At 44.5% G+C, this 26,300-nt stretch overlaps 2 protein-coding genes across 13 annotated transcripts in view; one reads left to right on the top strand and one right to left on the bottom strand.

Moving 5' to 3' along the window:
* The window catches only part of SFXN4 (sideroflexin 4), a gene marked incomplete at its 3' end in the record, with an annotated part of 23,776 nt that extends 12,777 nt beyond the window's left edge, over positions 1-10,999 (top strand). For 2 of the 6 annotated variants that reach the window (XM_082407033.1, XM_082407030.1), the window contains 3 exons: positions 2,565-2,650; positions 4,406-4,523; positions 5,651-6,053. In XM_082407033.1, the coding sequence (XP_082263159.1) occupies positions 2,565-2,650; positions 4,406-4,523; positions 5,651-5,728 (282 nt within the window). Of the gene's footprint in view, positions 1-2,564; positions 2,651-4,405; positions 4,524-5,650; positions 6,054-10,850 lie in introns of those variants that run through there. The other 4 variants (XM_082407031.1, XM_082407032.1, XM_082407035.1 and 1 more) reach the window with 4 other exon arrangements.
* On the bottom strand, positions 7,973-26,300 carry DENND10 (DENN domain containing 10). Of its 7 annotated transcripts, XM_082406981.1 has the most exons (10): positions 26,153-26,299; positions 23,881-24,077; positions 22,467-22,546; positions 19,369-19,517; positions 17,945-18,056; positions 16,234-16,334; positions 12,986-13,093; positions 10,992-11,086; positions 9,343-9,521; positions 7,973-8,916 (listed from the first exon to the last, which is right to left on the bottom strand). In XM_082406981.1, exons 1-9 carry the CDS (start codon positions 26,205-26,207, stop codon positions 9,345-9,347), a joined length of 1,074 nt encoding a protein of 357 aa, XP_082263107.1. In that variant the 5' UTR covers positions 26,208-26,299; the 3' UTR covers positions 7,973-8,916; positions 9,343-9,344. The 7 variants fall into 7 exon arrangements, 6 of the variants coding, with proteins under 6 accessions (XP_082263107.1, XP_082263106.1, XP_082263110.1 ...); XM_082406980.1 differs by having other exon boundaries at positions 7,973-9,521; XM_082406984.1 differs by having other exon boundaries at positions 7,973-9,521; positions 23,881-24,097; positions 26,153-26,272.

Here is a 26,300-nt window from a genome sequence, read left to right as displayed (position 1 = left end):
GAATTTACATAGTATAAAGTTCATTGTAAGAGTACAGTTTCATGAATTTTAGTAAATTCAAACAGTTGTGCAACCATCACCACAGTCCAATCTTAGAACATTTTCATCACCCTAAAAATTTTTCATGTGCCCATGTACAGTCACTCCCCCTCCCACCCCCAACCCCAGGAAAACACTGATCTGCTTTTAAATTTATTTATTTATTTATTTTTGGCTGCGTTGGGTCTTCGTTGCTGCACGCGGGTTTTCTCTAGTTGCAGCGAGCGGGGGCTACTCTTCGTTGTGGTGCGTGGGCTTCTCATTGCGGCGGCTTCTCTTGTTGTGGAGCACGGGCTCTAGGCACGCGGGCTTCAGTAGTTGTGGCTCACGGGCTCTAGAGTGCAGGCTCAGTAGTTGTGGCGCACGGGCTTAGTTGCTGCATGGCATGTGGGATCTTCCCGGACCAGGGCTCGAACCTGTGTCCCCTGCATTGGCAGGCAGATTCTTAACCACTGTGACATCAGGGAAGTCCCCTGATCTGCTTTCTATCATCATAGTTTTACCTTTTCTAGAAGTGTCATACAAGTGAATCATACAATATTTTTGTGTCTGGATTCTTTGACTTTTGAGGTCCGTCCAACTTTTAAGGCATCAGTAGTGTGTGGCTTTTTATTGCAGAGCAGTGTTCCATTGTATGGCTGTACCACGTTTTGCTTGTCTACTCCCCAGGCAATAGATATTTGGATTGTGTCCAGTTTTTGGCTATTACATGTGATGCCGCTCTGACCATTTATGTACGACTCTTCGTGTGGATATATGTTTGCATTTCTCTTCAACTCAAATTTAAGTGCAGGGCATGGGTATTGTTGTGAACTGTTCACAAAGCTGGAGAGAAGAGTGACAGCAAATGTTTAATCCACAAGTTGTTCCTCAGCACCTCCTCCCTGCTGGGCGCTGTGCTGGGCTCTGGAGACCCACACCCTCACCAGTCAGCGTCCCTCCTCTCCAGGGACTGTGGGCGGGGAGGCAGCCTCGGGCCCTGCTAGCTACCCACTTACCTAGCCCAGCTCATCGAGAGAAACTTCCTTTTTTGCATGAAGGCCAATTTAGGGTAAAAGAAAGGTTTGACGGTCTGCTCTTTTTTAAATGTTTATCTTTCTCTTAAGAATAAAGTGTCTGCGACCGTGCGTAAGCATTCTTTTATCACTTCCCTGTCACCGAAAGGTTTATTTTCTTTGGCTAAAGTTTCAGAAACTGCGTAACCAGCAATATCTGATTGTAATGGGGCACCTTTGATCAGATTTCAGGAGCCTAGTCCGTGCTCTTTTCCTTGGCCTGGCCTTGTCAGCTACTCCGTTGCAAGCTGTCACGCGTCTTGCAGTGTCTCCTCGTGACCGGTGTCTGGTTTGGAATGTCTTCTCTTCCACACGAGACAGATGGAGGGAGGCTGGCCTCGCCTCACTGACGTCGACACACAGCTTGCTCAGCAGCCCCTTTTCTCCTCCTGGAGTCGAACAACTTTATCTTGTATTCCTGAAAGTTTATTTTAAAAGTCACCCTCCTTGGCGCCCTGTGTCCTCGTGGGGGAAGGACATTCCCGCAGAGCATCGGATGAGCTGAGCATTAGTGTCCTAAGCAGAGAACAGGCACGCTGGGTACAGCAGAGGAGCCCAGACAGCGGGCTATAGCCCAGGGTCACAGGGTCATGGGGTCATGGGGTCATGGGAGGACAGAAGTGCACAGAACAGAGTTCAGGGGAGGGGGCGGTGGGGAGCGTGCCTGTCCATCTTGCGCTGAGCGGTGCTGTGTGTGGAGCTGCGTCTTGTCCAGGGCTTGGGTTCTGCAGTTCGCATGCAAGTGTCATCTATAGTCAAAAATTTCCCTTGAAAGTCTCTGACATTGCTCTTGAGTACGCATGATTTTGTGCATATAACCCATACAATCATATGTTTAAATGTTCAATATAGAGAGTAACGTATATTCTAGAAAAGATGACAACATGGTAGGAAATATACATACGTGTTTACACAAAATAAAATTTTATAGCACATTGTTAATTACACAAGCAAAAGATGGGTGCATACAGGAAGACATATTCATGTTGCACGTGGGTGTGATGCCACACCAGTGCACTCGGAGCCGGGCTTCCTCCACTGGAAGGGGTGGGAATAACTGGGGGGGGGCCTGTTCGGGAGAGGAAGGCCAGTGGCAGAGTCCTGGTCTGGAAGGGTCCTCAGTGGCAAGTCCAGCATTTCCATCAAACGGACTGCCATCTGCTTCTAAGTAGGGATTTGCCTGTAAGCTGCCTTTGCTTGGCCTGGTATTTTAGTTGGGGTGGTTGGTGGGAGTGATGGAGATCACTGTGGAGTCAGGGAGGTAAATCCCATCTCCGGTTCCTCTGGCACCAACCCCAGGCATCCTCTGTACGTGCGCACGTCAGGCGCTGCCTTCACTTCTTTGCACGTGCGTTGTTTTTCTAAGAGAGAAGGGAGAGCTGCTGTTTGCCAGCCTCTGTCATGAGTTGCGAGATGCCTGGAAACTGTCTCACTCCACGTGCTAAGCTGCTTGCTTTTCATTCCCACTAGGCCATTAAAGACACCGCAACATCCAGAGTTGTGCTGTTTGGGACCTCAGCTTTTATCCCTGAAGTCTTCTCATACTTTTTTAAAAGGTAAGAGGTACGCTCATCTCCCCGGGTAGGAATAAACATTTTAACAATCAAAATTGTATAAAACTTGTCAAATACTGAACCTGGTTGGAGAGGTGGGAATAAGTTGCTTCAGGTATCTTCCTTCTAAACACGCTTCATCACAGTTAAGACAGTAGGATTGATTTAGGGCAGATGTGCAAATCCCGATGTGCGAATTCCAACAAACCTGGAATCTCGCCCAGGCCCTGTCCTCAGTTACGTCTGCTCCTTGGGCATGTCCCGGCACCTGCTGAGGCTCGATTCCTTGCTTGATGAGTGTGGATGACTTGCGGGTTCTCCCAGCTCTGATATGCTATGAATATTGCTCAAGCCTCTTTTTCCCTCTTCATTCCAAGCATGTGTTAAATTAGCTTCAGTGGCCCAGAATCAGTAGACTGCCATCCCTTTTGAGAAGCGAGACATGGCCTGTTAGGAGGAGAGCCTGGGATCAGCCAGTATGAGAGGCCCCACTTGCAGTGAGTAGCTTAGGGCAGAAGGGAGATGTGTTGGTTTAGATATTGGGTACGGTCGGGGTACGTTGCCTGTGGCAGCTGATCAGAAGCTCTGGTGCAGGACGGTCCTCTCTTCTCCTTCGTGGGTGTTGTCTTCCTTCTCTCCCACCACACACTGGCTCCTTCATGTTGAGGGACATGACTGCAGCCACCTCCCAGCTCATATCCTTGCAGTGTCCTGATGAGAGAGAAAAACACAGCAAACCCTGGGGGTTTGGGGGCAGGGAATGTCTTCCACTCAGTTCACAAACTCCCAAGGAAGGATTCTATTGGCCCAAGAGGGGTCACCTGCCTGGTGCTGAACCAGTCTGCTCTGTCCAGGTGGTGAGCTAGGAAGTCCCTGCTAGGACCACACGAGGAGCACATTTCAGGAAGTAGCAGTGTCCTGGGCAGAGCCAACTGTTACTTCCCGTGGTCGATCCAGCTAGGTGGGTGTGGGGACTTCTGTTGGGTCGGGGTCTTCCTGAACCTCTCTGGCTGGCCTCAGAGTGGGGGCTTCTGGAAAAGCTGGGGTCCTGCGGTTCGTCCCCTGAGGCCTGCACAATGGCACCCGCTGCCTGGTGAGGAGAGATGGTCCTCATTTCCCAGTGGGCCTTGGGTGCCCGGAAGGACCTCATGTCATCCCACAGCCATGATGGTGTCCAAGCTGGAGTGACCACCGTGGCTCTTCCGACTCAACCCTTTCATTTTGCATCTGAAAAAACTCAAGGCTCAGAAGGGGAAAGTGACTTGCCCAGGAGCACACAGTCTGTCAGTGGCCGAGCCCCAGCCGGACCCCAGGACCCCAGGTCTCTGACTCCCAGGCTGGGCTTCTTGCACCTTCTTCCCACACTCTCAAAGGTCATGGTCAGAATGTCACATCCGTGTCAGTGTAGCCCAGGGGAGAGCACAGGCTCTAGAATCTGACCTCTCACTTTTAAGAATTTGGAGATTTTTGACAAGGGACTTACACGGTCTGTGGCTGCAGCCTCTTGTTCGTGTGAAGGGGATGATGATAATACAAACCTCATAGGGTCATGGGAGGATCTAATGAGCAAATGCGTGTGAAGTGCTTGACCCGGGCCTGACGCGTAGTGAGCGCTCTGTGGGTGCAGCTGCTAGTATCGCCTGTTTGTGGGGCAAGTGGGAACCAAGTCCGGGCCTGCAGCTGCTGGCAAGACAATTGGACACCATTCGAGCAGAGGGCCGGCCTCTAAAAAAAGCCCTGCTACCTTGTCTCTTACAGGACCCAGTTTTTCCTGCAGTGTCCATGGTCACTGTGGACCCTAAAGCTTTCTTGTACTATTCTTGTCATGGGACTGATGGTGCCAGTTTCTTTTAGTATATTCCCACAGATTGGGCGGGTAAGTGTCCCCCTTCGACTGCCTCTAAAAATCTATGTGTAACTCTTTCTTCCCCTCGTTATCAGAGTGAAATAAATTATTCTCCGAAAAAAATCTGCGAAATTTACAAAAGTATACAACAAAGTAACATTATTTATGCATAATCCCATCTCCCAGGTCACTTGTACAGTTTTGGATTCTGTTTTTCTTAACTGTATATCTGAAGCATTTTTCTGGGACGTTAAAAAAAAAACCTTTGAGATATTTTAAATACCTCATAATATACTGTAGCGACACCCCACCCAATGGAACTTCCCGCAGTGAGGGAAATGTTTTATATCTGTGTTGTCCAATGTGTGTAGTCGCTTATCACATGTAGCCGCTTAATCACAATGTGTGTAGCCGGCTGTTGAGCACTTGAAACGTGGCTAGTGTGACTGAAGAACTGAGTTTTTAATCTAGTTTAATTTAATCTTACGTGCTCACGTGCAGCTAGCGGCTGCTGTTCTGTAGACCAGGGTGTATTATGACCTATAGTGCGGCGGACTGCCTGCACTCAGATTCCCAGCTCTTCCATGACCCTGGTCAATCTGCTTAAACGCTCTGAGGCTTAGTTTCTATTAAAGACAGATGATGATCATAGTACCTCTGCAAAGCCTTGTTGCTGGTATCAAGGACATTACTGATGTAGTAGATATCGATTTCTAGCATTTCTTGGCTGCACATTTCAAATGCTTGTTGCTGTCACCCCCCTGTCCCCAAACCCCACCAAGCAAGTCTTGGCATTTGCTGGACTTTTAAAATACCTTGTTGGTCCAAGGTGGGCATGACGTAGCTGAATGGTGGTCCTGTCCTGCCTAGGGTGGTTTGCAGAGAGAGCCCAAGGCTAAGAGGGATTCTGCCAGGCCCCTGCCCAGGGCACCTCCTTGGACATTACATGGGCCACAGCATTTGTTTATATTTGAAATTTTCCATAAGAAAGTTTTTAAGAAGTTAGGTTAATGTCTTTTTGTTATAGATTAGACATCACTGAAAAGGTTATGTGAAATAGATGCTTTCTGAAATTGTGTTGTTTTATTTTTAAACTTGGCTTCTAAGGCAAGAAAACGTCTTAATGTGAATATTAAGAATTTAACTTTGTGTTTTAGATACAGTGCAGTGAGCTTGAAAAGGAAATTCAATCTGCAACAGAAGAAACAGAACTCTTCTATAACAGAGGGGTGTAGGGGTGAGTTTTAGGTGAATTTGTTTGGTACCTGCGTGAAAACCTTCCTCCAAGGTTTCAGTTTGGACAGCCCTGCCACAAGTGTCCTGGAACCCCCAGAGGTGTCTGCGCCAACAGGATGGCTTCCGATTACACATGCCAAGACTGTTTGAGGCTGATCGTGCCTAGGGTTAAACAAGCTTGGGTGGAAGGAGAGAAACGGGGGCTGTCCTGTCTAACCCACCACACGGGGTTGCTGAGGGGATGCATGTGTGATATAAGATTCAGTTTTCTATTCGTCAGCCTGTGAAAGGATACTGTGAACTAATAAACTTTTCTAAAGTTGAGTATTGGAAAACAAAGGAGAAAGGTCCACCAATGCCCATGTGCCCAAGGCACAGGTATTAAACTGATGGCCCATCTCGAGGTGTATATGTGGGGAGCCAATGAAGGCCTCCAACCCCCAAAGCAATCCTGTTTCCCTTCTCAGCTTACTCCTGTTGGACAGCTGCTTAAAATCTTTGCCAGCTGCTGCCCAGCTCCTTCTTTCTCCTCACTGGCAGGTGACCCTGTCTCCTCCTCCACTGTGAAAGCCAAGGCTATTGGCCTCCTGGCACCAAACCTGCTGACCTACCTCCACACACGCCCGGCCTCCCCTCCTCCGTGCAAAGTCAGCTGTGTCCTGGGCTTGAGCCCGACCCTTCCTGTTTCTTCAGGGCCTTTGCTCTGCAGCCTCCACTGCTCCTCTGGCTCCAGCCTCCCCCCCTCTGTTCCTTCTCAGTAGCATTTCAACTGCTTGAGTCACCTGCTTCATGAAAAAAGCAAAACCCTCCCTTTGTAGCCAGACTTTTTCAAAGAGTTTTCTACCCTCACTGTTTCCACCCCGCCCTCCACTGCTGAGACTGCTGTCATCCGTGCCCCCCCAGATGCTGCTCATACTGCCACTGCCCCCTGTGCAGGCCTGTCGTGGGGCTTGCTCTCCCCTGCCCAACAGGCCCACGTCCAGCGGCCCCCTGCGCTTTGCCATCTGGATGTCCACTTGAGACCATCTTTCCCTCCCAACCTCGGGAAATGGCACCACCGCGTACCAGTTTCGTCAGACAGGATCACTGGCCTCAGCCTTACTCCCCCATCGCCCTACCCCATTCAGCACCATTGGGCTGAGTCTACTAAGTCTCTAGAACTCACCCCTCCGCATCCACTGCCCAGCCCAACAGCATATCCCCTGCTGGTGTCGCTCGTCAGTCCATCTCCAGCCCGCTCTTCTAAACCACACCTGCTTAAAAGCCTTAAATGGCTTCCCAGCACATCAGGATCAAGTCCAAATTCCTCGCCGTGGCAGGCAGGAGCCTTTACCTTATTCATCTCTTGCCACTCCCTCTCCTCACTCTGGACTGACATCCAGTTCCTCAGATGTGCTGTGGTCTCTCTTCTCTGGCCTTCCCACCGGCTGTTCCCTCTGTTCTGGGCTAACTCCTCCCTGTGCTTCAGGTCCGACTTGGATGTCAATCACTCTTCTCCAGGAAGCCTTCCAGGATTCACAGTACTGAATTAGGTGCCCTTCCAATGTGCTCCCATAGCGCTCGTATCATGCCTAGCACTTGCCACACCGCATGCAATCCCCTGTTTGCTGAACCTATGTGCCCACAGACTGTGCACCTTGAGAGCAGGAACTGTTGTCTTGGGCACCAAGGAAGCCCCAGGATACGCAGTCCACGGCGTAGAGTAGGTACCCAAACGTATGCGTACTGGATGGAGGGCTGTTTCCAACACACCCTGCCCCAGGTCATCTAAGAATGCACCTGTGGCTTTCCGTTTTCCCTAGGCCACAATGACGGTTATCTCCAAATTGGGTAAAAGATGTTTCACAACAGCCTAAAAGGACAAAATCAGTAAAAGTGATCTATCAATCAGTCAGCTCCATGTAGCCACAGGCTTATACTAAGCAAACTTAACAAAATGTGTAACGGCTCCAAGTGGAGGTTCAGCCACTGACAGATAACTGAGTAGTAATGTGAGAGCATCTTTTCAGAGAAGGCACATGGACCTCACAGTCAGCTCCAGGAAGTGGGGGGTGGAGGAGGGCCGGGCAGAGAGAGAAGGGCTGAGCCAGTGGTGGAAGGGGCCAGACTGCCTCACTTTCAGATCGGTCTTTGGATAATTCCCCGGTGGGTTTGCAGTTGACAAAAAAGGGTTTTTTCTTTTGTTTGTTTGGGGTGGGGAGAATTAGAGAAAGAGGGCACAATTTTTCATATGCCTAAAACTGTTGAGTATCAAAATATTTCATTTTATTTCTGTATCATAAATTTGTCATTTTAACAACTTTGACCATTAGCTAATAGAGTAATACAAAAAAACGAGGGCAAAAAAGATGTTAGTATTCATTCTCATAAAGTGCAGATTTAATTTTCAATTGTTTGCCTCAGTAAACATCATCTCATTTCAAATCCTCCCCTGCCCCCACCCAAGGAGGGGCTATTTAAAAAATTTTTTCCTTAACAAATGTCTAACACCAGGAATAAATGAAAGATCCAATAAAGACAAGCTTTTTTGCAAACATTTTTCTGGGTAAGATTTCTAAGGGCAACAGTACTGAGTGAAAAATAACCTTTCATAACTAATATGAATACATATAAGAAGAACATAATTTAGACCCCCATGCTTATTTTGCAATTTTTAGGTCTCCAATTATGAAAAAGTTACCTAACTAAACAAAGAACGGTTACCTTCATACGTGGCCACATTATTTTTGCTGATGTTGTTTGAAGACATTCTCTGGTTTTGGCCTTTACAAGAAGGTAATTCTCACACTCTCTCACCAATTACATAAGGCTGCTGTTTCAGCCATAGAGACATTTATATTCCAAATGGGCTTTCTTCTTTTACTCTACTACATAAGGACTGGCATCTTTTTCAAAAGAATACTGCTAGCAACTGGGTTAATTAAAGAGTACTAATGGCTTAAGTTTGCCAAATGCTTATTGCCTCTGCAACAGTATAAATATGGATTATTAAGTTGTCTACTCAAGTATAAAATCTATGCAGAACCCTCATACTATAGGCAAAATGTTCAAAGGCTAAGGAAAAAAAATTTCTTTTACAAGAAAGTGCAACTGCAGGGTCTTTTGAATGATCTTCTAGATGGTTCTGCAGAAAACTTAGTAGTTTGGCTCAGAAAGTAGAGTTCCTCATGAGGAATTAAAGTTCTTCCTAGAAGAATACAAAGCAAAATTTCAGGCAGCTTTCTGAAAATAAACCATTAGTTTGTGGTTACACACTGAGACAAACTGGAACTTATAATAATGAAGGCTTTCAGATTTGCTGTGATTTGCAGGAGGACTTGACAGAGCTGTTCTGCTCTTACTCCAGGACATCAGGCTGTTTTATAATGTTATATATATAGGTGGTTACAGCACTTTGTAAACATTGAGAGTAGGCATGAAATTAATCAGATAGGAGGAAATCGGAAGTGTTTTCATATGTGTTTCAGTGCTTTTTCAGGTCAAATTGCAATGCTTTCAAATAAATCATTAAAAATATAACATTTTCTTTGTTATTTCCAGTATTTTACACAGTTAATGGGTAATCATGGTGCTAGGGCTTTAGATCAGTTATCAGTGATACATTCTGTCCCACCATCAGATTTTCAGCATTTGTTCCGCGGCTGCTAGATGGTAGAGGAAGTTTTCTGTTGCTGGTGGAAATCGTCTTTGCTTTAGTGCCTCATAATTGAGCACTCGCTTTTCTCCATCATCCGAAACTTCTGAAAATGGAGCCAGGTTGGTGAAGATTTCTTTTGTTTTTAGGGAAATATCCTTTAATAGAACAGGAAAATACACAGTATGTTAGTATCAAAAAATTTGAGTGCTCCAGAATTCTTCCTGCTATTCTTAAGTTTATCAGACTAACTTTATAAATTATAAAAAATGAAACATTTAAAACAACAAAAAACCCATGTCATGGTTAATTTTGAGCAGTGGTGATGGTGGGGTCGGTGGGGGGGGGTGGCTAACCATTTTTAAAGTGTGCAACTCAGTGGCGTTTTAAGTGCATTCACAGTATTGTGCGACCATCGCCACTATCCATTCCTAGAACTTCTTCATCATCCCAAACCAAAACTCCGTACCCATTAAAAAGTAACTCCCCACCGGCCTCTCCCCAGCCCTTGGCAATGACCACAGTGCTTTCTGACTCTACGAATTTGTCTATTCTAGGTACTTCATATGAATGGAATCACGATATTTGTCCTTTTGTGACTGGCTTATTTCACTTAACATGTTTTCAAGGTTCATACATGTGGTAGCACGTGTCAGAACTTCATTCTAAGGCTGAGTAATATTCCACCACATGTATATACTACATTTTGTTCATCCATTCATCCGCTGATGGACATCTGGGTTGTCTTCACCTTTTGGCCATTGTGAATAATGCTGCTGTGGGACATGCGTGCACAAATATCTATTTGAGTTCCTGCTTGCAGTTTTTGATATATACCCAGAAGTAGAATTACCAAATCTATGTTAACGCTATGTGTAACTTTTTGAGGAACTGCTATTGTTTTTAGAACAGATCTCTCCCCAAAGTCCCCTCCTGCTTGGGATGAGTGACCCAGCACCTGCCGCAAGGGCTTTATTCCCCTTCACTGACTGACATTCCCCTTGGGTGGCTGAGGACTCAGCAGAGCTCGCATTAAAGTCATGTCTTTCCCCTGGTTTGCTGACATCATTAACTTATTCAAATATTTTGAACCCATACAACATGGCAGGCACTCTTCATCATACATTATACTGAGTCATCTGTGTATCACTTTTAGTCCATGAAAAACACAGTAATACAAAACTCAAATTTACACATTTCACCAACATTGTTTTCCCTCTAATGTTGACAGGGCAATGGGTGGGCAATGACCATCTGTCCGGTAAGACAGTCTCAGTGTTTGGATTCTCGGGACAAAACCTGCCCACTCCTCCCGGCCATAGCACTGAAGAGAAAGGACAGTGCTGCTGGCGGGTCCCCGCCAAACCCTATGGCCCCTCTCACCACTTGGCAATCACATCTTTCACTATAAACGCTTGGCTTTGGCACCAACGCCCTCTGTCCTTCTCTCCCTGGAGCCTGGTAACTGATTGGCTCATCTTCGCCAGGGCCATCCTGCAGACCTCATCTCAGCAGCTGCCCACCGGCCTCTCCAGTCACTTCACTCTGTGCCCGTGAACAGCAGATAACCAGCCGCTGCCCAGCGATGCCGTTTCGAGACTCAGTCAGTGGGAAGATGAAGGCATTACCTGTATAACCTGACTGTCTGATTTCTCTGGATCTTCTGCCGACTGGACAATTAACTGACCGATTTCTTTATGTAGTTTGCCCATTGTCATGGCCTCTGGTGAGATCAAGAAGAATATGTTGTGTGAATATTTAGATGTTTACATAATTAAGAGTAATCATCTATCTGAAAACTTGAACGACCACACAGAGGGAATTTTCAAAAAGCAACTGACAACCCCCCCATTTCCATCTTATTACTACACACAAATATGATGACACAATAGGAGATAAGGCATGATCATGATTTATATACTTCATGTCCAAAATAAAAATACACCATCACAAAACCAAAATTCTGATAAGAATTTTTATTTTTCTTTCTAGACAAAACCTAATGAAATCTGACTGCCTATAGGTTGTGACTGTAAGCCAACAGCCTGACTTTCCTGTCCAGGTCTTCGCAGTTGAGAATTCATGTTTATCTTTCTGGCAGGGATGTTGTGAAAGCAGCACTTCCTGTCAGTTCTGCAGAAGCAGCTTAACATTCACTGTGTAAAGGCCCTTGGAAACGAGCTAAGGCAACAACCCAAGTTACATTAATTATATACACTGCTATTTTCTGCAGCCAGAAGGTTAACAGAAATTTCTGTTGATACTCTGAGGGACGAACTCCACTGGAATGAGCCGTTTTATAGACTCAGAGCAGCAGAGGGCAGCAGGGAGTTGCCACACCTTCCGGTCCTAACGCTTCAGCAGTTTCAGTGGCCCTGGCCACAGCTAGTTTTCTATCACTCTGGCTTTACAAAAGGCAATATCCCCTAAAGACCTGATACTATACTTTGAATTTTCCACCATGAATATTTATTATATTTGTAATTTCAAAGTGAAAACAAGTTCTGGTTCTATTAATTTGAGGTTGCTAGATAAAACCTCACATAATCAGAACCTAGCTAACAAAAATCCCGAATTGGCTGGCATTCAGCTGCTCCCACTTTTAGGAGAAAGATAAATGATGCTACAAAAGCTGTTATCTGTATGTAATTCCTGTCTAAAACCAATACCTCATAGTGTCCTAGGCTCAAAACATATTTAACCCAATCTTTTCTACTTCATGCAGCTGTAATTTAGGATAATTTACAGTTGCCAGAGATGACCCTATGACACTAGAACACCCTTTCTTGGTCATTAGCCCCAATAATACTCTCATTCCCTGGTGCTTACTGAGACATCCTTCAAAAAGATTTTCCACACGGGAGTCATATTCAACCCTCGTGTAGTGACAAATGTCTGCCCGCTCTTTGATACTCCTTCCTTTATAAGGTGGAGTCTAATTCTTCTCCCTAATGACTTGCTTTAACAAATAGAATATGGAGGAAGTGATCATGTATGACTTCCCAGACTAGGTCACAGAAGGCACTGTGGTCCCCCCCTCTCTTGAATTACTCACTGTTGGGGAGACCAGCAGATGCGTGGTGAGAACACTCAAGCTGCCCTATGGAAAGGCCCATGTGGTGAGGCCTCCTGTCAACAGCCATGTGAGTTAGCTTGGAAATGGATTCTCTAGCCCCAGTTGAGCCTTCATTTGACTGCAGCCCTGGCAATATCTTGATTAAAACCTCACGAGAGACCCTGAATCAGAACCTCCTAGCTAAGTCACTCATAAATTCCTGCCCACCAAAACTGTGAGATAAGTATTTGCTATTTTAAATCACTAAGTTTAGAAGTAATCTCTTATGCAGCAATAGATAACAAATACACCTTGTTTGAATATGAAACTGAAGAAACAAGATAAACAGACCATTTATCTTATTAACATATACCGTACAGCGTAAGCACTCAGATGTATCCCTGAAAGCGTTATTAGGTCTATTAAAATGAATGCTGTGTTCTAGAAACAGAAAAATCCCTCCAGCACAACAGGTGAAGCAGGCCTTCAAAAGGGAGAATCAGCCTAAAAAATACAACTGCTTGGCTTACATCTTGTGTCGACAACAGAACAGAACAGAGAACTAACCTTTTGCAAGCGGGGCAATGGTAATCTCACTATCTGCCAGATTCACAAACACATCATACAGGTCTGATCTATTGCTCACCTCCAAGTCTACAAATCCAGCGACGTAACCTGCATTACAGAGAGGACCAACGTTACTAGAGTATGAAGAAATCACATTGTGAACATACCAAAAAAGGAGTGAGTCTAAAAGCTCATCAGCTGCTTTTCTTCTCTGCTTTATTTATCCAGGGCATTTTAGCTATATCCCGTGGCATTTATTAAGATGACATTTTCGCCAATTGCCTGAAGAAACTCAAGCAACTCAAAATGTTCCAAAACTAGGTTTCAGTGTCAAGGAGGAACGCTGAAGCAAAGCATCTGCTTTTCAGTCATTGCTATTTGGGTCAAGAATGACAGAGGAGGCAGCAGGCAGCAAGGATTCTCTTGACCACTGTCCCCCCTAGGTCTCTGTCAACAGGAAAGTCATAGCCAAACACTCGGGTTCCTCAGGGATAGCATGGTGGAAACAGCATCACCTTCACCAATTTCAGATCTGATACAATAAATGGTAAAGGAATCAGGGCAACTCAAGAATTAGCAGACTTTTGGAACTGGTGTTAAGACAATGGTTCCCAGACTTTAGATTTCACAGAGCAGTATGATTAAAAAAAAAAAAAAAAATTTTTTTTCTTTTTTTTGAGGACCAATTTTACTTCACCAAGTGACAACATTTAACAAACAACAGCAGCAGACTTTCCTGGTGGCGCAGTGGTTAAGAATCTACCTGCCAATGCAGGGAACACAGGTTCAAGCCCTCGTCCAGGAAAATCCTACATGCCGTGGAGCAACTAAGCCCGTGAGCCACAACTACTGAGCCCGCATGCCACAACTACTGAAGCCAGCACGCCTAGAGCCTGTGCTCTGCAACAAGAGAAGCCACCGCAGTGAGAAGCCCGCACACCGCAACGAAGAGTAGCCCCCGCTCGCCGCAACTAGAGAAAGCCCGCGCGCAGCAACGAAGACCCAACGCAGTCAAAAAATAAATAATAAATAAATAAATAAATTTATATATTAAAAAAAAAAAACAGCAGCAACAAAATCAAAAACCTGGAGCTCAAGATGGCAGCGGTGGGTCGTGGGCAGAGAGACTGCGCCCGGCAATGCCACCTGGAGCGTGAGCTCTGCAGGCAACTCGCGACAGCTCTGCTGTCCCACCCACAAAACGAGATCCCTATAAAACAGCCCCGACCACGGCTTGCGGGGGCGAGCGTGGATGCACCGGCTGCGACCTCTCCCTTCTTTGATCAAAGGGTGAAGCTTTCCTTTGCTTCCGAAACGAAAACTCATTCTGTGGGCTTGAATGACACTGGGCAGAAGGACCCTTGCTGGGGACGGACTCCAGAGGCGGGGGGGAAGCTGAAAATGGCCGAAGCCAATTTGGATCTTCCCAGAAGACATCTGTAGTCTCCTGCAGTTAGACGTGGTGACCGCGCTGCTCCTGCCTTGATCTGCGACTGTTCGAATCTGCCCTTCGGAACTCTGGGAAGGTCACGGAGGCTGGAGTCTTGTCTGCAAAAAATGGGGGACAAAAAGGCCTCCGTGCCTGGGAGGCCCATAGGGCCCCGCTCAGTTTCAATTTCTTCTTGCCAATTGGATCATAAAGTCATTGAGGAAAAGCGTCTTGTCTTATATAATGCGGCAACTTGCCAAGACCTCAGCATATACTAGGTGCTTGACGAATGTTTATTGCGTGATGACTCGCTTCCTTGACTAATACACACCATAATTCTTCCATCATTTGGGAAATAAAGGGGCTGTAATATTGTGATATAATAAGAAATGTATATTTGGTTATCCAGGCTCCTGGCCAGAGCTCCTACAACACATGTAATTTCCTAAGTGGTAAGAGTTAAAGGAGCACCTTTTGTTATAATACCTGGATTTTGTCCCCAGTTCCTGAAATAGTTCCAGAGTGTTAAAGGGTAAAGGAGGGTCTTTTATTATTTATAACAAGCCCCCTTTCAACCACACCAGAGAATATGTTAATGAAGTGACAAAAAAAGCCCCTAAGATGGGGGATGCTGGTGCTTCCCTGGTGGTGCAGTGGTTAAGGATCCGCCTGCCAATGCAGGGGACACGGGTTTGAGCCCTGGTCCAGGAAGATCCCTCATGCTGCGGAGCAACTAAGCCCGTGTGCCACAACTATTGAGCCTGCGCTCTAGAGCCCGCGCTCCGCAACAAGAGAAGCCACCGCAATGAGAAGCCCGCGCACCACAACGAAGAGCAGCCCCCACTCGCCGCAACTAGAGAAAGCCCATGCGCAGCAACAAAGACCCAACGCAGCCATAAATCAATCAATCAATCAATGAAATGAAATGAAATGATACTGCAGATTCCTGGAGAGGGGACACTATTCTATAAGTGTTCCTGAGCCAAGTTGCTATCCAAATGGAAAAAAATGGAACCAGATCCCAAACTCACACCCTACAACAAGTAGTAATTCCAGGTAGATTAAAGACTTAAATGGGAATGAAAAAACTATTAAAAAGTTTACTAGCGTATATAGGAGAATACCTTTCTACTGTTGGGATAGAACTTTTCTTAAACAAAATATAAAAAATAAAATCATAAAAGCCTACAAAATCCCAACACATTAAAATTAAGATTTCTAGGGACTTCCCTGGTGGTCCAGTGGTTAAGAATCCGCCTTCCAATGCAGGGGACGTGGGTTCGATCCCTGGTCGGGAAACTGAGATCCCATAAGCCATGAGGCATGGCCAAAAAAAAAAAAAGAGGGTAACTTTTATGTGATGTGCATTTTACCACAATTTTTTTTGGTACTTTATAATTTTTATTGGAGTATAGTTGATTTAGAATGTTGTGTTGCGCCTAGAGCCCGTGCTCTGCAACAAGAGAAGCCACAGCAATGAGAAGCCCACGCACTGCAACAAAGAGTAGCCCTCGCTTGCCGCAACTAGAGAAAGCCCACGCGCAGCAACGAAGACCCAACGCAGCCAAAATTAAATAAGTAAATTTAATTAAAAAAAAAAAAAAAAAAAAAAAAGAATGTTGTGTTGGTTTCAGGTGCACAATTTTTTTTTTTTTAATTAAAAAAACTTTTTAAGGGAAAAGAAACGGTTGCATTTACCAAAAAAAATAAATGATCAGTATGCCCCTTAGGAATGCACTTAAAAAAAAAAAAAAAATCCCCCAAAACAAACAACCCTGGTAAAGCTGAGCTCCTCATCCCCTGGGAGCCTGCTGTCTACCTGGGCACATCTGCAGGGCTTCCAGCTCATCGGCATCCAGGTGCACGTAGGAGTGAAGTATGGTCCAGTCCTGTCGATGCCACACCAGGGCAGGCAGAGTCCTGGGGTCAAGGTGAGAACACAGATGGCTGCCAGCCCACACCTGAGACTCAGCCCATCCTCTTCCCTCTTCTTCTGGGGGAGGAAACTGGCTACCAAATGCAGAGGGAGAACAAACCCTAAACATGCCAACACCTCCTCCAGGCTTCAAAGTAAAGTAATGCAATGTTTTAAACACCGACTGTTGGGTCAGATTGGCTACAAAAAGCTCAAGGTAAAGTTTCAAAAGATCTCCATGGTGGCAAGGAAGGATGCTTCTAAAGTGTTCCTCCCAACGCCCGCTCTGCAGACTGCCATGGAGGGAGTCTGAGGGTAAAATCCAAAGTGGGCCCTGCAAACAAGAAATTTTTTTGAAGTCTCGCATATCATATTTAAAATTCCAGCCAAACTTGCAAACTACTTTGTGTTTATACAGAAGTAAGTTTTCTTAAAGAAACTTCCAATAAAACAGCTACTTCATTCAGGAAGAAGAAGTATGTGCTGAATTTATCTGTGGTTTTGTGAACCCCCTGGTGGCCTGCTACATATCTCAGAAGCTGTGGACACTCCAGTTTCAGAAGCATAAATGGAGAGGAAAAGGGTAATTGGGTGGAAAAATACAGGGTTTGGGAGTCAGAGCCAGGTAAAAATTCTGGTCCTGTTACCTAATATCTAAGGCAATCACAATCATAATAACAATGATCGTCTCTAGAGTGCACACTATGGACAAGGTACATGCTGAGCACGTTACACAAATTATTTCCAATCCTGAAACCAAGCTTACGAGGCAGGTATTATCATCTTCATTTTACAGGTAAAGAAACTGAGGCGTAGAAACATTACGTACACTTTCTGTGGTCACACGGCTAAGAAGTTGCCTCCCAGGACTTTAACCCACGTCCTTCTGACTAGCAAGCCTTTCTTCTTCTCAGTATCTAACCCTTAGCCTCCACCTTCTCATCTATAAACAGGGCAGTAACACTTCCTCCCAGGGTTCTTGTCATGAGTAAATTTAATAATTTAAGGTGACTTATACAATGCCTGGCATACAGTAAACAGCATAAGTACTAGTTCCCCTGCTTTTATAGAAGAATCTAAGAACAAGTTAGATTTGGCAAAGAAAACAAAACAAACTATATTTATTATATAAATAATACAGTCTGTAATAAAATTGAATGGAAGAAACAACTTACCTAAAACAGGGGTCAGGCAACTATGGCCCATGGGTCGGCTGCCCATCTTTGCACATAAGATTTTACTGGAACATAGCCGAGTTCATTCATTTACGTATGTATTGTCCACGGCCGCTTTTATGCAACCTGTGGCAGTTAAGTAGTCGGGACAGAGAGCGTATGGCTACAAGCCTAAGATATTTACTCTCTGGCAAGGGAAAGTTTGCAAACTCCCCGCTCCAAAATATTCATATTTCAAAATTTAAAGAAGAATCTGTTCAAATTCAGTAACCTTGAACTACTAAATCTAAACTAAAACATTACAGCAAAATGATATTTCACTCCCAACCTAACGCAGCCTGTTTATACCAATGTGCAAAGGAACAGGGCACACAGTGACACAGAGGGCCCCAAAGTGGCTGCCAACAAAGTTTACACTTTTTAATGATAAGAGACCATACCTGGTAAACTCCTGGACAGCTTCTATTTTGGGGTGATAGACGACAATTCTTTTCTTTAGCATCAGTGCTGTGTGTAAGATAACAGTTTCCATTCCAAACTGAGATACAATGTCTTAAAACAAAAAAAATTATGTTACTGCTTAAACATTATATAAGGAAATCAAGTTTTTATTGGAAATTATTCTTGTATGAATGCAAAATTATTTTCAACACAGAGAATAAATTTAGGTAAATGTTATAAGTACAGAAGCACCTTATTTGGTGGATGGGCATATCAATCCATACACCTGCTCCCCAGGATGGGCGTTACCGTAGCTACACCTGCTCCCGCAAGGGACGGCATGCTGGATGCACAGATGAAGCCAGACTCACAAGAAAGTGGAATTATATGAAGGGAACCACCATCCTCGGTGTCGTGCAAACTTAAATTTTAAAAAATGTTCACTGACCCCCCCCAAACCCACATACACATCATTGCATAAGTCCTTGTGAGACAGTTGGACAAACACCTAACACCTCAACAGGGATGCTTAGAAACCATACAAAACAGTAGGATCAAGAGTGAAGACAGGGCTTCCCTGGTGGCGCAGTGGATAAGAATCTGCCTGCCAATTCAGGGGACACAGGTTCGATCCCTGATCTGGGAAGATCCTACATGCCGCGGAGCAGCTAAGCCCGTGCGCCACAACTACTGAGCCTGTGCTCTAGAGCCCGCGAGCCACAACTACTGAAGCCCGCGTGCCCAGAGGCCATGCTCTGCAACAAGATAAGCCACCGCAACGAGAAGCCTGCGCACCGCAACAAAGAGTAACCCCCGCTCGCCGCAACTAGAGAAAAGCCCGCGCGCAGCAATGAAGATCCAACACAGTCAAAAAAAAAAAAAAGAGTGCAGACAGGTGCTGTGGGAGGAGGAGAACGGAGGCCAGCATCGCCCTTGGAGTTCCCCTCTCTTCCCTCTTAAGGACCTGATGTCTCGGTTTAGCCCTAGGCTGGACTTTCCAGCGAGGAGAGAGTGATGGGGAGTTAGAATGGGAACTCTGGGGCAGGGACTTGAGCGCCCCAGGTGGAACAGGTCACTGCTAAGATCTAAGGAAAGGAAAATGATGGAAGTCAGTGGAGACCTTGACCCGTGAACTTTAGCTCACTGGTGAAAGAACATTTCTATATTAACAGCTGGAATCATATGGAAAGAAACACCACAGAAGTCTGCTTTCCTGACAGAGTTCTAACCACATAAGGAAATGTAGAAGTTGAACTACCCTCCTGCATAGGAAACAAATATAATGTAGATGAAAATATATGGAAAGATGAAATAAGAGTCTAATGACAGATTGTCCTTGGCTTGGGGATTTTGTTGCTGTTGGGATGGACTCATCTGGGATGGGTTTTTGTTTCTTCTTTTTATTTATTTATTTATTTTTTACCTTTGATGGAGCCTGCAAGGTATGCCTTTCGGGCATCAAAATCCTTGCTAAGGAAAGAGCCATTTTCTTCACTCTGGCACATCCCCTTTGTGAGAACCGCGATGTAACTCTCCATCATCTTAACTGGGCTCCCATGTTTCAGGTACATTCTGTGAGAAAGGACAAAAAGCAAGCGTGCTACTAGTTAGCATGAACCACCTGGAGAAACGCACCAAGGCCAGGCACAGGTATATTCTAAAGAATCTAAGCCAACTTGCTAATACACCTCTGAATGCCTGAATCTTTTCATGATGTGGTTACTTCTATAAATTTAATTAGAAAATGTACTAGAAAAACAAAACAACCACTTGAACAACCTTCAACAGTTCTGTGAAGTCGGCTCTCTTGTTACATCTGGGGAGGCCTGCTGTGGTCCACTTAGGCAGGAGAATGAACTGTGGACTTTCTGAGGCCCTGCTGTTCTCAAGGATATTGTATCCTTATCTCTTTTTATGTCTTACATTCACAACTGTTTTTGTTAGTCATAACAACTGTTTTATTGCTGGATATCCTCTGACAAGAAAGGAGTTTTATGCATTGTTCACAAAGAAAGCAGTAATTAGGTGTAGAACCTATATTTATTATCAGAGTTCTCAGAGGTAGCTGTATTTAGATAATTAAGAAATCAAACTCCTTTAAGTTTCCAGTGATAAATGCACACTAGACACATTCATCAAGTTAAAACTTCCAGAAAATGCTGACAGGAAACTGGCTACATTTATAGCTCACATGTGAAATCAGCCCCTTCCCCTGAAATATCTTCCTGTAAGTAAGTAAATGTAAATTCTTCTGGAGAAGCAGGACTGGGTCTACTTGGGCATTTTAGTAGCCGAAGGGATAGAAAATTGGGACGAAAATAAAATAATTGTTTAAGAAAGATCACTTGAAAACTATATTTACTGTAGACTAAGTGAAAAAAGCATGTGATTTAACTGCTTACTAAATTTTGTCAATCATCAGTGTTTTTAAATCATTTCAATGCATAAATTGGGGAAAAAAGGCAAAGAACAATGAATATGGTACACTATCATATATAGAGAACAGTCAACCCCATATACATGCTTGTAGATGAAGAAAATATCTCCAGTAAGATATAGAGAAGGGAAGTCCAGGAGCTGCCTTGGGGTGGGGAGTCGGTAGGTAGAACTAGAGGTGGGGAATAGGGGAAGGAAGGGACTTAGGTTTCACTGTATACTCTTCGGTGTTATTTGCATTTCTTTTTACGACGTGCTTACATAACCACCACCAAAACAAAGCAGGAAACCAAAAAACACCATTAAAATTATTAAATTTTTTTAAATAAAATAAAATTTATTAAAAAAATTTTTAAATTTAAAATTATAGAAAGGGGTCATAGCTCTGGACCCAGATCCCACAGAGGGAATGAACCCCTCCAGGCGCGCTTGCGTGGCCACGGTGAGCAGCGTGCTGTGGAGGGCACCTCTCACCAGAAATGGGAGGGAGCGTCACCACCACCACAAAGTGTGTGTCTAACTAATACAGCATCGTAAGTCAACTATACATCAGTAGAAGTAAAACAGAAAATAAAGTGAAAGTGAAAAATAAAGTGCTTGTCTCTGTGTGCGTGAACAGGCACGTGTGCACACGGGGAGAGTGAGTGCGTGTGCACACGAGCACGTGAGCGTGGACAGGCGCTAGGGCAAGCACTCAAGTGCTGTAAGGGGTGGGGGCAGAGCAGGTGGCTGGCGATAGCTTGAGCCCTCATTTCTCTTGTAACTGCGACGACAGAGAAGAGAATCCAGAATGTGACAATGCCACGGCACTGCACAAGCGGAGAAACCCTCTGGGCTTCCTCCTGGGCAGGAAGTGGGGTCTAAAGCAACCTCGCCTTCTGGGCCCCAGAACATTTCCCAGTGAATTCAGTTGAGTAACCTAACCCTGACTCAATCAAATGAAATGGGAGTCCAACGGTTGCTCAAAAACACCTTTGCAGTGTTTTTAGTTCACGGCTTCTGGACAGAGCCCCTTCTAACAATAATAATCTCCCTTTGTGTCAGTGCTGCATTTGCAGAAAACTGTTTATATTCCACAGTGAGCCGTACACCTGGAATTTATCTCACTGAAAGCAAGAAGCCTTATCTTATCACAGCTGACTGCAAAAACACTAAAACTTCATTTTGTCAAAATACAACCTAACCGAAACACTTAGGTGATGAGATTGTATTCTTGCGCTGTGCACGCGCGCATGCGTGCATGTGCACGTGGTCATACACAGAAATGGCAAAAAGGCAACCATTTATCAGGCTTATAGTGAGAAAAACAGAAACAACTCCCCTTATCCACCCCCCCCTAAAAAAAACCTACTTACTGGGCATAAACTTGAGGGCTGAGAGTAATACATAACACTGAGAATTATAATTCTATCTAGTAACGATATTAGAAAAAAACCAAAACCCCAAACCCTGAAAAAGCCTTGATTAAAGAAAAAGCCAATATCCCTAACATATAAGACGGATTTCATTAATTCCACCAGATATACTTATCAAGGCAAAAAAGCAGACTGTATATTTTAGTTAAATTTTTTCAACAGCTGGGATGAAACTGAAGGAGTCTATCCTTCAGTTTAACGATTAACCAAAAAATCAATTTCTCAGCTCCTCAGCATTCCAGCTAAGAAATATTTTCCTGTGCTGTAGCATAATTCAAAATGCCCACTGACTTTCCCCAAATGACTCACACACACAGACCTTGACACAAATGAACCAGCTTACCACTTTCATCCTAAGGAAAGTTCCAGATTGGAAATGAGTAGAAGTAGCAGACCAAAAGTGGCAAGTGACTCCAAGTACCCAGAAATTACAATCGTTGTGCAAACTGCCTCTTCTCCTCCCCTCTACCATTTTCCCTAATAAGAGCAGTACCATGGAAGCAGAAGACAAAGTTCCTCTTCATAAAACAGTGTCCGAAGGGCCAGTAAAGATTAAGCTGGGGAAACAGAAGGCTGAAATATGCTTCCTCAGTGTAGAAATCTGCTGTATTACTATTGAGTAAGATCTTCATTTTTGTATATTAGCATTTAATACAGTTTTCATACAGACCTACACAATATCCTAGTGAAGGCGGCATATTTCTCTGGATTAAAATCTTTGGCGGTCAGAACAATAGAAAAATGAGTCACCTGTCCAAAACAAACAAAAAAAAGTACACTCTTTAAAGACACTTTAATAGAATTAATCTTTATTACTATATCCTAACAAGCCTCTTGTATAAGACATACCAGCATCAAAAAGAAAAGACCAAAATGTACCAAGTCCTCACTTGCCTCTTTATACTTTTATGTAAATATACACACATAAAAAAAATTATATATACATACATATTTAATTTTTTAGAGTTAGAGTTTTTTCCTCAAAAACATAAAAATATTTCAAAAATATCAGAAATGTGACTTTTTATTTAAGCCCCCCACCCTCATCAAAGCAGAACTAAGAATGCTATATCAGACCTACCACATAGTGACTGTTTTTCACTAATGAAATAGAAGGATGGAAAACAACAAAAATACGTTTCAGTAAAATTCATACAGTAAAAATCATACAGTTCCCAAAATAGTCAATTCTCTGTAAAATGCTATATAGGCTAAAGGGCACTGTTATAATAACCTTCATTTACTTATATGCCTCTATTATTATACATATAAATTTCTGATAATCATATACCTATTATTCCCATTAATGGGTATCTTTCTGCAATTTACATTTTTTAATTATTAATCTCTGTTTTATCTTAAACCTCTTACAGTTTCTAAATTGTTGCCTTCCTGTTATTTTCAACGTAATTCCTTACATTTAAACTGGACATGCTTCATACTGTCTGGTGATTGACTATAAAATCAGCCCTGAAATTGTAAAAGAAGTCCCCACCCAGAAACCGACCAGGAGCTCAGCCACTTCTTTCCAATATTCTTTCCTCTGAAAAAGCCACTGGTTGTGTGGGACTAGGAAAGTCCACAACGACCACATACTTACTGGTTTTTAGTCTGTCACCTTGATGGTGTTCATATGAAATGACACACACACACAAAGTCTACAGAACACATGAATTTCCTTAATTATCCTTTCTATTCTTAACATATCCTTATCATCCATAAACAAATGAAAAGGTTTTCTTAACTAGGATAATTATATCCTTTAAAATAGTTTTTAATTATGGAAAATTACTTCTTCCCACTTTTAATCAGAATCCAGGCTTTGAAAATACTTCTACATTTCTACTCCATCCAAGTATAACCTGGGAAAGGCTTCACTATACCAACCACAGGTCAGTCAAATAATATACACCAATAAATATAATGAATGAGAGTGAAATGTGAAAGAGAACATTCCCAATTAAAGTCATATATTTAATATTTTTCCAAACCGTATTGTGAATGATGAAGTCTAAAGCTAAGGGTTACTGGAATTTTACATCACTTAAAATATTTTTTGCTTTTTGACCCTCATACAGTCATACCTTTTTCAAAACGGAAGAATCTGGAACTTCAACTGTTGTGATATAAAACCATGTTCTTCTGTACTGACCAAAGACAAAGGGATGGAGAAGTTTGTTTTCCTCTGTAAGGCAGCATTTTCTCAGCAGTAGGTTCCTTAAAGTAGCTGTCGTGGAAGGATAACACCACACCCACAGAACTTCTCCATTTGTGTCCTTTTCTACGGTGGAAAGATGGTCACTGTGAGAATGTCAAACAGCAGCAAGGAAGTGAATTGATTGGTTACTCAGAAGCACTTCGTGGAATCAGTTTTAACACCCCATTTTACAAAGCAACCCAGAGCACGTGAGACCCCCCCAGTTCTCACCTACCTCTCCTGGTTACATTAGCTAGCTCTCCTGATCTTCAATTTTAGGCCACCTGAGTAAAAAGCTTTTCTAACAAATCATGAATGAAAATGTAGCCTTAGAGGTTTGCTAGGGGTCTTCCCTATCTCCTCCCACACTTTACCTTTTAATCTAGTTGGAAGGATCTTTAATAAATACATAGAATGGATGGGTTTGTTGAAAACTGGAAATTAAGAAAATGGTGAAATCTCTGTCATATGCTATGTACTGATAGTACGTATTCTATATTTAAAATTTTAATAATAATGGTTAAACAGTCATACATTTAGTTTCACCATCAAAGTCAACACTTCAGTAACAAAATAGGAACAATTTGCTAATAATAACTCCAGGCAAAAATAGCCTAAACTTTAGAGAAACAGTAACTGAACATACAGCAGTAAAAATCCAGTTTTTGATCTACAGACTTAAAAACAAACCCTTTTATTATGGAAAACAGCAAGCATAAAAAAAGTAGAGAGAATGATAAATGAGCCTCCATCACGCAGCTTCAGCAGTTATCAACACCTGGCACTCCTTGGTTCATAAGGGGAAGGAGTGCCCCTTCCCCCCCCCCCTTATTTTTAAGCAAATCCCTTTTAAATTCATGTCGACATGAAAAATTTTAAAAAACTGAATTGAAAATACGATAAGCCATCTTTTTCTTTGCTGTTACCAGATAAAGTCAGAGTTTAATTCAGCCTTCATTCCGAGGTACCTTCAAGAAGGACTAAGATGCCTGAGGTACTTAGGTTTTGCTTTGAAACAGTTTTAAAAAATCACATTAGAGATGAGCACAGGAAGCCGTTCCCAGGTAAACGCACTCCTTTAAGACAGTGAAAATAATCAGCAACATTTCGCCGCATTTCCGCCAGTTTTGCTAGATCCAAGCAATATGCTTGGGTACTAGGGTTTAGGGGTATATAAAAATCTCAGAAGAATACTTTTTCAAAGGACAATGGCACTCAGGGAACCGACAGAAGTTCATTCAAGCAACCCCGTGCTCACTGTCGCTGTCGGATGAATGGTTGCTTCAAAAATCCTGCACAAGGTTCCGGCACACACTCCAGACTGCCCAAAGATCCCAATGCACTTCCCCATCCATTAATTCCTCAAAACGAACTGGGATTCCACCCACTGTGATTATGTAGACACCTGTGTTATATGCACGACCTCTGTCTTAGGATGCAGTTCTCCACTGGTATGAGTTGGGGTTCTGGGGCTAGACTGCAAGGGTCCCCCATCCTGGGTCTGCCACTTCCTAATGTGCGTTCTTGCACAAATGACACCCTGGGCTTCCACCTGCTGCGTAAAGTGGGCATCAAACATTACCCAGATCCCCTGGAGCCGAGGTGAGAGTCAAACGGGAAATAATCCATGCATAACGTGCAGCACCGCGGGCTGGGAGTTGGCCACCGCGTCTGGAATCGCTCGATCACATGATCGGGGCCAGCCGGGCGCCGGGCTGGCAGTCACGCGTGGCTCTCCCTCGTTCGCAGGGACCCCGGCCCTGCAGCCTCACAAACGCGCGGCCTGCAAGCTCCTCTCTGCATGACCGACGACTCGCCTACGCGGCTCGGTCACCCTCCACGTCCGGGCTCCTGTGCAGCCCGGGGCGTCCAGGAGGAGCTCCCTCCCAGAGCCTAGGAGGCCTCCAGGGTACCCGGCCCCGCCTCCCGGCACGGCAGGCCCCACACAAGGCCGCGGGCGCACGGGCCCAGGGCGGCAGGCCGGGCCCCTGCGCCGAGGAGGCCGGGCCCCGCAGCCCCTAGCCCAGGCCCAACATGGAGGGGGCCGCGCCCTCCCCACCGCGGGCGGTGCCAGGGACCGCGGGAGCAGGGGCCGTCCCGGCGCCAGGCGGAGACAGAACTGGGTGCGGGCCTGCGGGGCAGGGCGCCTTCCTCCTCACCGATCAGCCCGACTCCAAGCATCAGCAGAGGGTCCGCAGCCTCAGGTGCAGCCATCTTCCGCCGCCGCCGCCGCCGCCGCCGCAGAGCGCCGCTCCCAGCTCTCTGCTCATAAGCTCCGCCTCTCCTCGGGGCCCGCCCACCCGCAGG

The sequence above is a fragment of the Balaenoptera borealis genome (assembly GCF_965194805.1).
Source record: "Balaenoptera borealis genome assembly, chromosome: 10".
Taxonomy (NCBI): Eukaryota; Metazoa; Chordata; class Mammalia; order Artiodactyla; family Balaenopteridae; genus Balaenoptera; species Balaenoptera borealis.
The sequence above is the reverse complement of the archived record's forward strand: the minus strand, read 5'-3'. Positions and strand labels throughout refer to the sequence as shown.

Bases quoted from the DNA above. Each gene is read 5' to 3' on its own strand.
- DENND10 (XM_082406980.1), bottom strand. From the start codon at position 26,207: ATGGCTGCACCTGAGGCTGCGGACCCTCTGCTGATGCTTGGAGTCGGG. The intron at 18,057-19,368 runs GTAAAAAATAAA...TTTTGTTTTAAG, and splicing joins CCTTGCAGGCTCCATCAAAG to ACATTGTATCTCAGTTTGGA. The intron at 13,094-16,233 runs GTAGACAGCAGG...TCTGTAATGCAG, and splicing joins AGCCCTGCAGATGTGCCCAG to GTTACGTCGCTGGATTTGTA.